The sequence below is a fragment of the Diceros bicornis genome, chromosome 10, assembly GCF_020826845.1.
Source record: "Diceros bicornis minor isolate mBicDic1 chromosome 10, mDicBic1.mat.cur, whole genome shotgun sequence".
Taxonomy (NCBI): Eukaryota; Metazoa; Chordata; class Mammalia; order Perissodactyla; family Rhinocerotidae; genus Diceros; species Diceros bicornis.
Window position 1 is genome coordinate 32,222,425 of NC_080749.1, and position 17,434 is coordinate 32,239,858.

General features: G+C 39.2%; 1 protein-coding gene across 1 annotated transcript in view; it reads left to right on the top strand.

Moving 5' to 3' along the window:
* Window positions 1–495: 495 nt before the first annotated feature.
* The window catches only part of ACVR2A (activin A receptor type 2A), an 83,180-nt gene continuing 66,241 nt past the window's right edge, over window positions 496–17,434 (top strand). Inside the window, exon 1 of the mRNA XM_058548913.1 lies at window positions 496–1,255. Within this exon, the coding sequence (XP_058404896.1) occupies window positions 1,201–1,255 (55 nt within the window). The 5' untranslated portion in view covers window positions 496–1,200. The remainder of the gene's footprint in view (window positions 1,256–17,434) is intronic.

Sequence of the window (17,434 nt, forward strand, 5' to 3'; positions counted from 1 at the left end):
CGAGCTCGCTCGGACAGCTCGGCAGGCGTGGCGGACCCGCTCCCACACGCAGCTTCGCGGCGCCCGGAGTCTCCGAGCGGACGAGGCGTCCCCCCAGAGGAAAGACGGGGCGCCGCAGACGCCCCCCGGAGGAGTCACCGGCCCCAGCCCCGCCTCTGGTCCTGTTCCTCTCGGGCTTCCCGGACCAGTCGGGCGTGCGCTCCAGAGAGGCCAGTGGGGCACCATCAGGACACCAGCCACGCTGGCCCCCCGCAGCATCCACCCGCCCACCCTCTCGAGCCCCACAGCCCAGCAGGCCGAGCAGGCCGGACGCCGAGGCCTCGCGGTATCGAGCCACCGTCCGCCCCGCCTCCTCGCCTTCCAGCTGGCCCCGCCCTCGCTCTCTCACCCTCCCCCGCTCCCGCCTCGCTTCCCCGACAATCTCTTCGCGCTCCCGGCCCGGCACGCGCGCTGCGACCGGCAGCCGCCGCCGCCGCCGCCGCCGCCGCCGCCGCCGCGGAGCGTTCCTCCGCCGTGCCTGGCTTCCAGCTTCGGGCCGGAACCGGAAGTTTAGGGGGCGTGGCCGACTGAGGCCCGGGGACCGAAAACGCGGCCGAGCCCTGAGCCCGGAGCCGGAGCCAGAGCCTGGACCAGAACTTGGCCGCCGCCTGCACAGCCGCCGCAGCCCGCCGCCCGCCGCTCCTGCCCCGCGCCGCCGCCGCTGCCTCGGCCGCCACCGCCGCGAGCTCGGCCGCCAGTGGTCCGCGGACTTTGGGTGTCCGGGTTGAAGGTCGGTCCGGACGTCGGACCCAGCTCGGTTCCCGGACTGTCCGGGCGGCAGCGGACGCCGCCGCCGCCGCCTCCTTGTCGCCTCAGCCTGGCGTTTTGTTCCCAGAGCCCGGAGAGGCGAGCGGCGCTGACAGTGATTTTGACAGTGATTTAAACCTGCTTTTGTTGTTGTTGGCTTTTCGTTGTTTGGTTTTGTGTGTTGTGCGTGTGTGTGGCGGTTTTTCCCCCGTGGTGCATTTTTTTTTTTATATTATTATTGTGCCTTTTTTTATTTTTCCTCTTTTTTTAACCCCGTGAACGTTTTTTTTGGTCGGGGCTTCCGAGTATGTTTTATGACGGTTGATTTTACACCAGGAGGTTTGTCTCCGAGGAAGACCCAGGGAACTGGATATCTAGCGAGAACTTCCTACGGATCCCCGGCGCCTCGGGAACATGGGAGCTGCTGCGAAGTTGGCGTTTGCCGTCTTTCTTATCTCTTGCTCTTCAGGTAGGTGCAGGCAGCGCGGCGGGGCTGCTGCTGCTCCTGCGGCCGCTGCTGCCGCTGCTGGCGGCCGCGGTTGTTGTTGGGTCGGCGAGCTCCGGGGGAGCCTGGGGAGGTTCCCCCCCACCCCGAGCCCCGCGGCTGCCACCCCCCGGGTCTGATTGGGATCTGGAAGCCTCCATGAATTTTTCTCGTTTTGAGTCAGGTTGGCGAGCTGATAAGAGCGACTGCTCTGTTGTTGTGGAAGTGAGAAAGTCATGGTTTGTGGCCATAACACTGGATGACAGCGCTGGTTGGGTTGCAATTAAGCCGCAGATACCACAAGTGACAATTTGTGCGAAGGTTTGAGACCTGAAAGACGTATTCCAAAATGTCATTGAGTGTGGCATCCTCTAAAATTAAAGGTGTTTTTAAAAATCGTGTTGTAATGAGCGCTTCATCGGTGGCTATCACGACAGAGATCAAGTCAGTTGCTACTTAATTTTGACCGTGAGAAACAATGCATCATATCAGCAATTTCATCTGGGTCTCCCCTCACGTTTTCTTCAAGTGCAGTGTCCAGCAGTGTTAAAAATAGTTGTTGTTGTTGTTGGAGTATTAACTATAACCCAGTGCAGAAGAGGTATGCCGCTGTGTGTCGGTAATGTGCTGGCTTTCAACCACCATTTATGTGCTCTTTTCTGGCATAGATTTTGCTTACCTACGGAATACTTATTTTAAACGCGTTGTATCGAAGCATTGTTTTCGGTTTAGAACAGCCCATTTGAGATTGTTGGTACTGTCAAATAGCCTATAGTCATAAGATCGGTTTTGGTCCAAGGTTGGAAGAATAATCTGGCCCTTTTACATTTGAAATTTTGATTTTGTGAGAACGTTCTGTGGTTGCAACCAGTGGTTGGAAAACTATCTAGTCTTTTGTATTTGAAATTCTATAAATGAATACAGCATCTAGCTCAAAGGTGTGCAGATGTACGTAACAGGAGAGTGAGTTAGATGAAACAGTTTAAAGTCACAATGAATTTATTTATCATAAAATTCAATATTCGGTGACTAGGTTGTGAGAGAGAATTGTCAGGGGGGAAAACGAATTGACAGGTTTCATGGCCATGTCTTTATCTCATTTGCCACAGGGAAATTAGAGGGTGGTAGTCTTTTCTTTGTGTACCTCTGTGGTGTGTGTGTGTGTGTGTGTGTGTCGGTGTCCCCGTCCTCCCTACCGCCCTTTTTTAAAGAATCTTTTGTGATGTATAGAATTTTGCTGAATGGTACATTTCCTTGTGGTTAATAAATGGATAAAGTCTAGTCTTATGTCTGTAGTGGTATTGATCAGTTCCGGGTGGGCTGAATATGTTGTGAAATGGCGATCATTGCCAGAGATTAACCAAAAGAATCATGTCTGTTTAAATGGAAGAAGGAACATGCTTAAGGCAGGCTGACAGTTCTTTTTGTGCAAGGTTTGGGGAGGAAGATAAACAATGGTGTCTCTGAAATGAATGAATACCTTGATGGCATTAAACCTCTTGCTTTTGTGACATGACTTAACCATGTAGCTTTTATTTTTCCCATAGTACTCTTTCTCCTCTGCCCCTGTATGTTCTGGTTGGTGAACTCCTCTTGTTCAAATCCCTTTTTCTGATCTCCTGCCCTTGAGGAGGAGGGGCATCATGGCCACTGACCAAGGAATTGTGGATATTATTCCCTTCCAGACCCACCTGAGTCACGCTAATTGGTGAAGCAGGTTATTCTTGAGCAGTCTCAAGGTATTACTTCTGGAAAAGCAGGCTGTCGCTACACATCTTATAGCTCTCTCTGCTTGGTTTGGGAGTGAAAAGAATAGAGCATTAGCTTCTTCTAGGATTATTTTCACTGGGCCAGGAGGTTAATAGCTAAAATTATGAAATAAAGTAATTTTGTTGCTATAGAGGGTATAGATGTTCCACTTACATTAAACTAATATTAAATATTATTGCATAGTTTTTTTACATAAACATTCCTAGTTGAACTAAAATATAATTCTATTGAAGATAATTGAAATAATCTTAAAGACTTTAATCCATATTTATACATGAAGATTTTTAGTACTTAAAATGTCTGATTTTTTAAAAGAGCTTTTGTTATGAATCAAATGCACTCTAAAAAAGGATGATTATGTTTCTTTTCCTAAATGATTTTTCTATGTAATATGTAATCTGGCATGCGGGAAGAGTAAGGATGGCTATTTTTATGAAGATTTGAAAATTTCTCAAGTTGTCAGTTTTTTGTTTCTGGATATTTGATTTATTTTTAATCAAATGAAGAATAGTAGTAAAGAGCAGTTTTATTTCAGGTGTTTAGGATGGATGTTTACTGTTTTCTGTAGGATTTTTGTGGACTTCGATTTTTCAGTTTCCATCCTGTGGTGTATATACTGGAGACTGGTTATGCAGACTATTCCTGTAGGATATGGCCAAGTGTATCCTTTCACTCCAGCGGAAACATTTCAGAGTTTTGCCCTCATCCTAAAATGCCTTCAGATTCTCCTTGATTTTGAATTTTTTCATTCCCCTTATCCTGTTATTCTGTTTCAAAACACAAATCTACTTATTAGTTTTTTTGTTTTTAAAGCATTGTGGTTAATTTGTCTCTTTCTCCACATTTGTTAAAATGTGAGGATGAGTTTAATGCTTGCTCTAGTACTTAGGTTTATCCTATTTAGTGTGATGCATATTGTGGTGTTTGAGTTGCACTGAATAAGTTGAGAATTCCTTTGGATTCTGTGGAAGCTGGAGCAGTCTGGTCCATATATTTGATGAAATAAGAAATGGAAATAAAGTAATTATGTGCATTTGCTTCAGTTCAGCTAGGCAGTACTCTGTCTGTGTGCGCGGGCGCGTGCACGTGTGGGCGTGTGTGTGTTTCTGTGAGTGAGTGCCTGTGTGGTTGGAGGGGGAATTGGCAGTACAGTGAATCTTCTGAGACTCTTCTGAACTTTGGCTAACAAGTGATAGATATTAAATCCTTTGTTTTCTAAAAGGCAGAACCTCTTAAATGTAGTCTGTGATCAAATTCAAATATATATTGGAACATCAAGACCAGAAGAAAAATAAAACAAACCCCCTCACCCCGCCTCCCAATTCATTTTGAATTTTTTTTCTATTTATGATAAGCTAGTAGTTCTCAAGCTTGGGTAACTTTTGCTTCCGCCCCTGCACCTCTCCCCCAGGGGATATTTGGAGACATTTTTGGTTGTCTCAACTGTGGGGGAGGAGGGGAGGGTGTTCTACTGGCATCTAGTGGGTGGAGGGCAGGGATGCTGTTAATCATTCTATAATGCCCAGGACAGCCTTCCACAACAAAGAATTATTTGGCTCAAAATGTCAATAGTGTTGAGATTGGGAAGCCCTATTCTAAACTCTTAATTTTTAAAAGCATTAGTATATTAGTAAGAGGGCTCTGTTCTCTCTCCCACAGTTAGTCATCTAAATTTTGCAAGTGCGTGGTATTGATGATCTCCAGGTGACCTTATATTGAGAGTTTTCATTATCTTTTAAAATTAGAAAGATTAGAGAGATAGATTACTATAGGTATACACATTATTTCATCCTATTATACTTTAATAAACATATTTTGCTGACTATTATGAATAAACTCTCTCCAATCACTTGTTATGATGGAGTGCTTACTGCATATTCATAGATATGATGAATGATTGGTCAACATTATCAAGTTTAATTATATTTGCTTTTGATCCAGTAGTCTCTTTGCTATAATAATCATCTTTAAGGATATTTCCTTTTATCCTTATTGAAATCACTGGGTGGTGTGGTAGAGGCAGAGTGTGTGTGTGTGAGTGTGAGAGAGAGAGAGAGAGTTTAACATGGTGCCTGCAAGTTTTGTAAATTTTATATGGAAGAAACATGTTCACTGTTACGTGTTCCCTCACTGGTTGCAAGGTATACATTCAGTTTTCTTTCTTTCTTTTTTTTTTTTTGGGGGAAGATTAGCCCTGAGCTAACATCTGATGCCAATCCTCCTCTTTTTGCTGGGGAAGATTGGCCCTGGGCTGACATCCATGCCCATCTTCCTCTGATTTACTGGGACGCTGCCACGGCATGGCTTGACAAGCAGTGCGTCGGTGATGGGAATCTGTGTACCCCGGGCTGCCGCAGCGGACGCACACACAACCACTACACCGCTGGGCCGGCCCCTCAGTTTTCTTTTTTAAAGATTATTCTTTTGTCTAGCTAACTTGAATCTCAAGAAACTTTTAAAGTGATTTCTTAATTATATATTTTTCTTGAGACTCATTAGCTGGGATTTGGTTACCATTAGGCTTATTTAGGCTACACTAAGTAATATTCTATGATCTATCGCAGACCCTTGTCCTTTTTAAGGTTAAATTTTGACCATAATTAATAAGTGCTTACCTTGTTTTAAGGAAGCTAACCAGTCAGCCAGGATAAGAATTACAGTGAAACTCTTAAAAAGTAGCACTACACCGTTGAGATGGAAAATTATCAAGTCATTCCCACAAAAAGTATGCAAATAAGGCTCATACTGTCTTTGTAACACATCGCCCTGCACATATCTGGTACTACTGACATTTTCACCTTTTGGGTCCTCCAGACTCATTGTTTCATGAGAAGTAAAGCATAACTAAATCAAATGAGATTTTAACAATCTCTAAATTGTTCCTTTAGGTTCTAAAACTATTTTGTTGCTTTTTTCCTTTGGAAGTACTCTTGTGTCTTATCTTTGATGTCTCATAAATCTGTGATTTATATTTGTCTTTTCATGCTGTCTTATGTTGCCACTTGTCATCGTGCCTCTCAGATAGTAAGTTAGGTAAGGTTGGCGGTGTTTGATCTTGAGGTCACTGGTACTCCTTCACTTCTTATTCCATATTCTATAAGTCATCATTTCTTCCATTCCCTTTCATTATAATTTTTCCACTTTCCTCCCTTCTTAGTTTACTCTTTTTTCCCCTCTGTCCCTTCTGTACTTCCCATATTGGAGGCTGCTTGCTTGTGGAACCTGCTCTTTGCTTAGCATCAAGGGTGGCTTGCTCAAGTGGGTTCACTCATGGTTTAAATGAAAACGGATTGAATTCAGAATGCTTGAGAATTGACTAGCTAGTCTTTTCCACTGTTCTTTCATTTGTTGGTTTCTGGAATACCACGCACACACTTGGGAGTAGTGTTACTCTCTTGGAATCAAATGGCTTGAACTTTAGATTGCTCTTACTCCCTTTTTAATATTCTGGTTTTCTTTAACTCTTTGCTTTGAAAAGTATATCTCTTTTTATTATTCATTCATCATCCCTGTTTAAGCTAAAATTTGACCAGACCAGAGAGTGTATTTATTGCCATAGCTGGGACCACATTAGACTTCCTCTGTGGTAGATTTAATTCTGTTAGGTTATAATAGTCATGTCTAGACAGAACATTGATTTCAAATTGACTATTGAACATGAAAGTTCCAGGAATAGTGTAGAGGAAGGAGAAGGAGAAGTCGAGAAAGTAAGAAAACTACTGTAGATAACAGTTGACCTTCCGTCATTCTCCGGCTAGATTTGTTAGTCACTTTCATATACCCAGCACATCTAGTGGTCAGGTTTTGCTTAATAAAAAACCTTGTGTTGTTGTCTCTGAGGTTGGATTTCTTAAACTGTTAGAATGGTGGGCTTAAGAGAAAAAATTGGGAGGTTCTTGTGGATATTGGACAAGAATGTGGTCGTGGTGGTCAGTGGACTTGTGTTCTGGTGCCAGCACTGCTACTGTCTAGCTCATCTATCATTTTCTTACCTGAATTATTGCAGTACCTTTCTAACGAAAACTAGCTAGTTCCCTGTCACTACTTCCTCTTCCAATCCATCCACATAGCTCCTAGATTGACTTCATTAAAAAATAAATCTGAATATGTCACTTCTGCTTCAAACTTTTCACTGACTTGTGAGTCACCTTAGCATAAAATTTCAAGTCTTAGAATGGCATGCAAGGTCCTTTATCATTTGGTTCCTGCCTGTTTTCTCTAACCTTTTGGTATAGTGGCTAAAAGTATAAGCTCTGGAGTTAGACTTCCTTGGTTTACATCCTGGCTTCACAGCTTAACCTTGGGCAAATCACTTCACCTTTTGTGCTTAGTTTTGTCATCTACAAAATGGGGATATTAATAGTGCCTACCTCAGAGAGTGGTTTGAAGATTAATGTCACATAAATGATAGGTATTCTGCTGTGGCTCCTCCTCAGCCTGAGTCCTATATTCCAGCTATACAAATTCAACTTGCAGTTTCCTGAATGTGTCATCTTTTATTGTATATCAGTATGGTACCTTTGTACATGTTATTTCTTCCTTCTTTACCTGGTTAACTCCTTGTTTTTAAGGCTGAGAAGTATCACCTCTTTAGAAACATTTTCTCTGCCACCCAACCCAGATTGAGTTAGTCGCTTTCTGTTCTTCTAACACCTTGTACATGACCTTGATTCCAGTAATGACTGCAAATGTTTACTTGCCTATATATACTTTAGACTATGAACTCTTCGAAGACGTCTTCTCTTTACCCACAGACCCAGTCCTAGAACCGGGCACTCAGTAGGTGCTCATCAAATGTTTATTGAATGAGTGGAGTAAAATTTTTTCATTTCTGGGCCTGTGTTTTCCTTTTATGTATTAAAGTGAGAAACTAGGATTAGATGATCCCAGACAGTGGCAGTGCTGGCAGCAGAAAAAATATGCTCATTATTTAATCTACAATCGAGGACATGTGCCTAGGTATAGAATATAGGGAAAACAGGACCCGAGGGAAAACATAGACCTGCCCTGGCTGAGCTCTTCTCTATTCTGGACTAACTGAATGAATTAAACACACATAAAGGTGATAAAACAAAATTAGATTGTAGTTTTGAAGAGTTAAGATTTTTTCATTTAGGAAAGGCTTGCTGGAGGAGATAGATCATAATAAGAGGAAAAAAAATGTGTTGGTAGGAGGTTGAGAAGGATATTCATCTTAATATGAAGGAAAAGGCACAAAACAGGATCAGGAACACAGAGAACATTTGCGAGTAAACTTGACCATGGATGGAAGGCAAATTGAGAAGGGGAATTTTGACAAAATCTGAGGAAGAGATTTATGTGATGAAAAGATGTTTGTAATTGCCTGCAGAAGTTGAACAATCTTAGCTGAGAGGGTTAAGTCCAAATGAAAAGTAATTAAAACCTGGAGGAGGTAGGAGTGGATGATATAGATCCTGATGGATGTCCCAAATACATATACGTGGAATATAGGGCAGAAAAGCGGCTTGAAGATTAAAGTAGGATGGTAGCACTACTAAATAAAATTGGTAAAGAAATAGCAAGCCAGAAGAAGATAGGAAGCAGTTTCGTAAGTAAAGAAATTCCGCAGACAGATATGGATTTAGATTATAAGCATGAATGAAAATACAGACGTAGATTTGGAAAATAAGAGTACATAAACATGAGAGTATGTAATATTCTTTTACAGGGGCAGAGACGCTGTGTGATGGATATGTCTTCATTGTGAGGTCGAGTTAAAGAATTCTAAGCACTAGTGGCTCAATATGTTGTTTGTGTTTAAATAATGGTCAAATTCCAGTAATTGCATGAATTGCTCATACTGGTCATCCAGATTATATTCTTTGCAATCTAAGTGAGGCATCTTTCTCAAATAAATTATACTGTTCTGTAGAAGTAGACTTGGAAACTTTTCCGACTTGGTATATGCAATTCATGCTTGAATCCTAAACCTTTTCAATACCGTTCTTTTGGATCAGATAGAAGCACTTTTTTAGTTTTTGGTTAACTATTTTTGTAGCTATAGTCACAAGGGAATCATTTTATTCTCTAATGTTGCTGAAGAACATAAATGTAAAGCAATAAGATGAGTATTAGAAGGACCAATGTAGGGAGAGATAGCCTTTTAAAAGATTTTGAAAATGAATTATCTTTACATATTATAATAAAAATAAGCCTGTCTATATGTAAAGCTTTAAGGGAGGATTTTTCCTGGTTATAATTACTAACTTCACAATTTATATTTTATAGAAATGAGACCTTTATTAGGAAAAAAATCTGTTGGTCTTCACATCTTTATGACTATAAATGATAAATCAAGCTTGTTCCAATGCATTATTTCAAGAGGAAGGGGCATGGGCAAGTTATGAGATCTTGGCAAGTTTCTAAAACTTTGAGATTATTATTTTTATTTGTAAACCAAGATGCATTAAATGAAATAATATGTCACATAACACAGTTGCTGGTTCATAGTAGTTATTACATATATGTATTAGTTTTTAACCTATCTTTAAGCCTTCTTTTTAAAAATATAGTATGTAAAACACTTACAAATATAGATTCAGTTCTTGGGGGATATTTTAAAATTTGCTGATAAATTGCTTATCAGTAATATGAAATAATATTCTGACTAAATGATTCAGCCAAAGAAAATATCAATAAAGAGTGCCAGTAGGTGCCAGGAAATACCTGGAACATTCAGATGTCATAGTTCTTTTACAAAGAGTTCTTTAAGGTCTCATTGTTCTAGTATGCATTAAAAAGAAACGTTGGAGTAAATCTTCATCTCTATTTGTTGGAATTTAAAATATTTTTCTTAGTTTCACTTAGACCTTAAGTTTTTGAAACATTTTCATGTAAAAGTAAAGTCTTGAAAGATTCTCAAGTCTGTTTTTGAGTAACAGCTACAAGCTTTGAAAACATGATCATTCGAGTTTTGAGATCAATATTTTGAATGTGGTATATAATATTTTGGACTAAAACTTAAGAGTCTCTCATTCAAATTCCTACTTTTTTACTGACTCCTCTTTGACTTTGGCAATCACTAAGACCTCACTTTACTCATCTCTAAATTAAAGATGATGAAATAAGTATTCATTCATTTAACAAATAAATATTAAACTACATACTAGGCACTGTGCTAGGTGCTTGGGTGCAGCAGTGAACAATACAGACATGATTATGCCCATATGGAGCTTATAGTCATAAAGTAAGTAGTCAAATGAATAAAATAATTGCGAATTGTCATATATGCTCTGACAGGAACAAATAGGGTCCTGAGAGGGTAGCTCTTCATTTGCCTCACATCACATATCATAATCTCTAACTACTTGGTTTATTTATCTACCTATTTATTGTCTGCCCTTTCCACTGCTGGAATGTAAGCTCTGAGACAGGGTGTCTCAACCTTCATCATAATACCCCCAGGGAGTAGCACAGATTCTGGCACAGAGTAGAAGCTCAATAAATATTTGTCTATCTGAAGAAATGCGTGCAGGGATGGGACCGAAGACATAGCTAGGGACAAGAGCATGCAGGGGTTTTGCTCTAATGTGGGAAGGAGTTAGAATAAAATCCAAAGGGCAGTGGGAAGCAAAGAGTTTTGAGGCGCTAGATCTGGGTTATGTGTTAAGATCACTTTGGCAGCTATCTGGAAAGTATACTGGAGGTGTGTAAGAGTAAAGAGGTGAGACCGGTTAGGAGGCTGTTACATCCACCTAAGCTAGAGAGACTCTCCAAGATCCCTTCTAGCTTTGAACATTCTCTGTATCCTGAAGCTTGCCTACACACTTACCAGTCTTCCTCTCGTGTTTTCTTAGTTACCCCATTTTTTCCCTACTTATCATTACTTGAAAAGAAATGGATAGGTTTATTGTGCACATGATAACTTTGAATATGTCATACACACACACACACTCAGAAAAGAGGTAATAAAACACATAGCAGAGGTTATTGAATTTTTGTGGCAAATTCCTATTTTTAGATTTTGTACATCTGCTAATTTATGTTCTTATTTACTAAGCATTCCTATTTCTCTCTGAAACTTGGGCTTTAGTCTTTTTCAAATGCCTGTTTTTTCACAAGATCACCTCTTTGTTGTTTTAAACATGTAATATACTGTAGTGTTGGTGTGGTTGAAGATTCAGAAGTAGAAACTCAGCATATTTTGTATCTTAATCTTTCCAGGTTATCAAAGGATAAATAGTTAATACTATGGGCTATTATTTTTACACAGGGTTATGGCCTCTAACTCTAAGTAGTCAGCTCGAATATTTTTATCTGTGAAAGATTTCAAGCCTCTACTGTGCATGGGAGGGGGAGGTGGTGCTTGGCGCAGGGAAATCAGCTCTATATTGGCCAAAGTTCAGCAGCAGCATCTTTGACTAGGAAAAACTGCATTATTACACAGAGATGAAACCAGAAGAGACCTTAAACTTTACTGAATTTAAAAATATAAGAGTGACTGCCTCTTTTCATTCTGTTTCACTCATTTTGGAAGCTGGTAAAGCTATCTATCTGTCTTTGGTAAGACACCTTCTATAAAGAAGTGTGGTTTCACCCTGTAAATATTATAGGCCATTTTATTTGTTATTATCTTAAGTAAAGTAGTTCTAGGAAAAGAACTGGTTGCTAGGTTTTGTGTTACCTGGTAGTATGCAGACTGCAGGATTAGTGAATAGAATTTGCTAATTGTTTTTATTTAAGCTAAGACTTGAAATTACTTTTATAAGTACACTTTAAAATGACATGAGGAGAAATGAAAAGTCAGAGTTAGAAGAGAATGATAAATGAGTAAGAGCAGTTGTGAGATATTAACTTATACAAGATGGGCATGGTAATAGTAAAACAGTTTGATTAGTAGGCATTTGGAAGTAGAATAAAACACCTTTCTGAATGACCAGGAAAAATGATTGAATAGCTACTGACCATGCTTTTATTCTATATAAACATTATATAACAGATCTTACCATGTAACCTTTTTTATTCTCTTCTTTAATTCTTTAGAGATACAAAAACCAGGTTTGGGTGTTGAATTAGGAAATTAATTGCTAATTATATTGTTTGTTAAAATGTAAATAGAGATTGCAGATTAGCTGAGAGGGCTAGAAATAATGGAAGCTATTAAATTAGGAGGCTTTAACTGCTGAGAGGGCCTAACAAACTGTCAGGTACTATTTTCTCCAGGAACTGCCTCTATCAGAATGATTTTATGAAGAATAAACTACTCAAGCTGATCCTCACTTCTGAAGGGTGGAGTAAAATTAAAAGATTAGGGTCAGAGAAGAAGAGTGTTAGTTACGCTTTTTTCTTTTTGAATCATGAAGATGGTTTTGATCTTTTATCCACAGATTTTATCTTTCACAGCTCAAGAATAGCTCCTACTGGGAATTGTAGTTCCTAGTTGTTTCCAAGATATGGAAAGAAATCAGCTCTAAGCCAGAGAGCAGAAGAGTAGATGAACTTGGTTTGTTGTAGATTATAGAATTTTCTACCATTGGAACATGTGGTTGGCCGGTAAGGGCTAGCTAATAGCAATAAAAACAAATCTTGTTTGTACAAATGTAGCTGTTGATTGGAAGGAATGGTTTTTTAAAAAACAAACAGCAGTAAGAATATCCTTCATCTCAAATTCAGTAAAAGTAAATGATTATGAAATTCTGGGCTGGTATAAGAAAGAGCATACATTCTGTAGGGAGAAAACTTGGATGTTGGGCCTTTCTTTACCATAGTGTAGTATACTGTGTGAACTTGGAAAAATTTCATAACCTTAGTTTCTTCATCTGTAAAATGGAGTTTATAATACTTACCTCCAAGATTATAGTGAGGATCAAAGGCTGCATACACAAACACAAGACACTTGTATATACATATATACATGAAACTTTTTAAGCTTTGAAATATTATTTCCAAATATTTGTAAATCATGCAGTGTTTTTTTTCAAGGAGTAGAGAACAATAGGAAAGATTCAAATGAACTGTAGTAACACTTCTAATTCAGAATTTGTGATTCTTCATTGTAGACATTTATCTTTACGCTATCTATGAATAAACGGGTTAATTCCATAAACAACTGAATATAAAATAGTAGAGAATGTCTATTTCTTACAGTGACTTTAAGAGCAGTGCTTGATATGGCCGTTCTCCAGCCTCATCCTTTGCCATATTGGCCCTCTGATGGTTCCTACGACAAACCAAGTGCTTTTTATTCCTCTGAGCTTTTTTTTTCACTTGGCTTCCATTAATACTTATGAGAGGGATTATATCTGACTTGTTCACTGTGGTTTCCCCAGTATCTGACACATTATAGGTGCCTAGCAGATTATTTGTGAATGAATGTTGAATGCTTTCAAGTGCTTAGGACAGGGGTCCACAGACTTTTTTGTAAAGGACCAGATAGTAAATATTTTAGGCAGTCTCTTTTGCAACTACTCAGCTCTACCAGTTGTAACACAAAAGCAGTCATAGACAATACACAAATGAATCTGTGTGACTATGTTCCAATAAAACTTTATTTATAGATACTGGAATTTGAATTTCGTATGTCACAAAAGATTATTCTTTTGATTTTTTTCAGCCACTTAAAATGTAGAAACCATTGTTCAGGAGCTGTACAAAAACAGGCTGCAGAGTGGATTTGACCTGCAGGCAGTAGTTTACCAACCCCTGACAGGACATTGTAAAAGTAGCACACCTCCCCCAACTTAGAAATATATTATGTTCCAAAAATTTTGTTTGGAACGTAGGAAGCATTTTCTTATCGGATCATTGTCATATGTGTTGATTAAGTTCCCAGACCCATCTACAAGCCTGCTTTACCTCTGATGCTCTACATTCCAGCAATACAACTTTACCCCCAGGAATAACACTGTCTCTGAGGGAAAATGGATTTACTGTTCTTTTTTGGACCAGAAGAAACACAGACTCTCCCCAGCATTATCAGAATTTCCTTCTTCCCTACTCTCTGTTCTTCTGCCACTGTGCTTTGCATCCTGGGAAGAACCCTGCTCCGTGGGGGTCCGGTAGGGTGGTCTGGTGACAAGACTTAAAAAGAGCTTCGTGTATGTGATTAGGGAGGAGGGCATGGGAGGAGAAGGGTTGGGGGGAGAGAAGACAGAAAGAAAGAAAACAGAAAATATCAGAATGAATCACACACAGTGTGAGTAGTATTGTTTTGTGAAACCTCTGTTATGTGTGTGATTGTATGTGTATATATACTGGGTCACAATGAAAAATGTATTTCTTATTGGGATTTGTGGTCAGAAAGTTTGAAAGCCTGTGCTATAAGAGTTTGGGATACTGATCTGAGATCTTTTTTCCCCTCTTTTTTTATATGAGAGACAAATGAACCAAATGAAAAAAAATATAAAGGAAGCCTCTTGACTGCTTGCTACAGTGTTTGTGGTACAGAGTTACCTTATGAGGTAAAACTTATCTGTTTTACAGATGAGGAAACAAGGTCATGTAGCTAATAAGCTTCACAGCTGAGATTCAAACAGATGTTTACCTTACTTTAGAAAATGCGCTTCATCCATTATACTGTGTTGTTTTCCCTATAGGGAAAGAAGCCATGTATGATTTCCATTGTGTTTCAGAGGACAGAAAATATCCCAATTGGTGGCAGATTTCTTGAGATGAGGCATTGGCTTAAGTATTAGGACAGGGCCACTGGAAGAAAATGGTTAGGCACTTTATATGAAGAACAACACAATATGTAAGAAAGGAGGGGGCTCTGTCATTTTGCCTTTATTTTTCTTCCCCCTCTGTAGTACTATCCCTGCTCCTTCATACCTCACCACTAATATCGGCTCTTAACTCATACTGACAACAGCAAGGGCTTGAGGATGAGGTTTAGTGAGGAAGAGTAACATAATCTTGTCTTTAACTCAAAGGAAAATGAGGAGGGAAACCCAAGTAGCAGGGCCACCTGGCCACCCAGATGGGTTGGCTCTTCCCAGGTGGCAATTGATAAGTGGGTGTAGGTAAAACAGGGCCTTCTATTAATTGTGTTACAAGCAGAAGTCTTGGCTTTGGAGACTTGTAGCTTTGATATGCTAATTGAAAATAGTTCTTTTTTAGTTATTAAGGGACTGCCTCTCTTAAGCAACGCTTGGTTAGTCCAGATTGTTACTCATTTTAAGTACTTAAAAATCATAATAGTCTAAGACATCTTTGTTTCTCTTATGTATTGAGTTAGCAAGTATGGTGAAAACTAATTTATGCTGATTGTGATCTCTGACATGATTTAGAATTGTCTTGGAAAGAAAAAGATTGAAAGGAAGGCTATTGTTCTTAACTGGAAAAATAACAAAACCATAGCAGACAGATAGATACCTGGTTAATTCAGTGAAAAGATGACAAACCCTTATAAAATGTGTTCATCTTTCTCAGGCTGAGTTGGGATTCTTTATTTTGCTATGGGAATTACTAATTCTTACAGAATTAGTTTCAAGTAGTAATATTTGAAGTGTTAAGACTTAATATCTTTTAGCCCTATTGCTTACCCCTGTGGTACTGCTTACCATATTCTTATTATAATTGCTTATCATTTACCAGCTGACCCTGAGTTCTTTCAAACTCATTCAGTGTAGTACTAAGTTTGTGTTTGGTGTAGGTTAAGAGCATTGGAACCAGAGCACCTTGTCTTGTATCTTGGCTCCATTATTTCCTGGCTCTGTGACCCAGGGCAAGTTATTTAACCTCTCTGTGCTACGGTTTTCTCATCTGGAAAAGGGAGATAATAATGGTACTTTAACTTTATACAGTTGTTATAAAGTATAGGTGAGTTAATAGATGTAAAGTGCTTTGAATGATGTTTGGCATGTAGTAAGCATTCTAAATAACTCAGTAAAAAATATTAGTTGAAAGATAAGACACAGACTGGGAGAAAATATTTGCAGTATTTGATAATATCTGGTAAAGGACTGTTATCCAAAAGAAACAAAGAACTCTTAAAATTCAAAAAGAAGAAAACAACCTGATTAAAAAATGGGCCAAAGACTTTAACAGACACCTCACCAAAGAAGATATACGGATGGTAAATAAGCATATGAAAAGATGCTCCACATCATGTCATCAGGGAAATGCAAATTAAAACAATGAGATACCACTACACATCTATTAGAATGGCCAGAATCTGGAACACTGACATCCCGAAATGCTGACAAGGGCATAAAACAACAGGAGCTCTCATGCATTGCTGGTGGGAATGCAAAATGTTCAGCTGCTTTGAAAGACAGTTTGGTGGTTTCTTATAAAATTAAACATCCTCTTACCATACGATCCAGCAATCACGCTCCTTGGTATTTACCCAAAGGAATTGAAAACTTATGTCCACACAAAAACTTATACACCCATGTGTATAGCAGCTTTATTCATAATTGCCAAAACTTGGAAGAACCAAGATATCCTTTAGTAAGTGAATGGACAGATAAACTGTGGTACATCCAGACAACGGAATATTATTCAGTAATAAAAAGAAATGAGTTGTCAAGTTGTGAAAAAACATGGAGGAACCTTAAATGCGTACTACTAAGTGAAAGAAGCCAATCTGGAAAGGCTACATACTGTATGATTCCAACTATATGACATCTGAAAAAGGCAAAACTATGGAGACAGTAAAAAAGATCAGGGGTGGGGTGGGATGGGGGAGATGAATAGGCAGACCACATAGGGCAGTAAAAATATTCTGTATAATATTATAATGATGCATATATATCGTTATAAATTTGTCCAAACCCATAGAATGTACAGCACCAAGAGTCAGAACCCTAAGGTAAACTGTGGACTTTGGGTGATTATGATGTGTCAATGTAGGTTCATCCTTGGTAACAAATGCACCACTCTAGTGAGTGCTGTTGATAATGGGGGAGGCTGTGCATGTGTGCAGTCAAGGGGTATGTGGGAAATCTTTGCACCTTCCTCTCAATTTTGTTGTGAACCTAAAACTGCTCTAAAAAAAAATAAAGTCTTAAAAAAAAATGTCTAATGCTGCTTGTTGTTTTTGCCTAGCACAATGTCTAGCTTTGAACTATCTACTGAATATGAATGAGTACAATGTAGTGAATCTGAAACTGAGACCATCTCAGTATATTTAGTGAGAAACTACTTTTGCAGATGGCCATGCTGTTTTGTTCGGGATACACTAGTGATTGTTTTATTTATAATATTTATGTTTATGTGTTTATTGGACTCTGGTTTAATTCTAGAACATCACTTGGTTTTCAGGGAAGAATACTAACATTTTCAATTGTGTAATGTGGTGGTATTGTTTTATATAGAGATTTAGGGAGGATCTTTTCAGAAAACTATAAAATAGAATGGAATAGTGTGATATTCGGTAGTATATTCCCAAATGAGAGCTTCTCAGAACCTTCTTTCCAAAATGAGATAAAGACA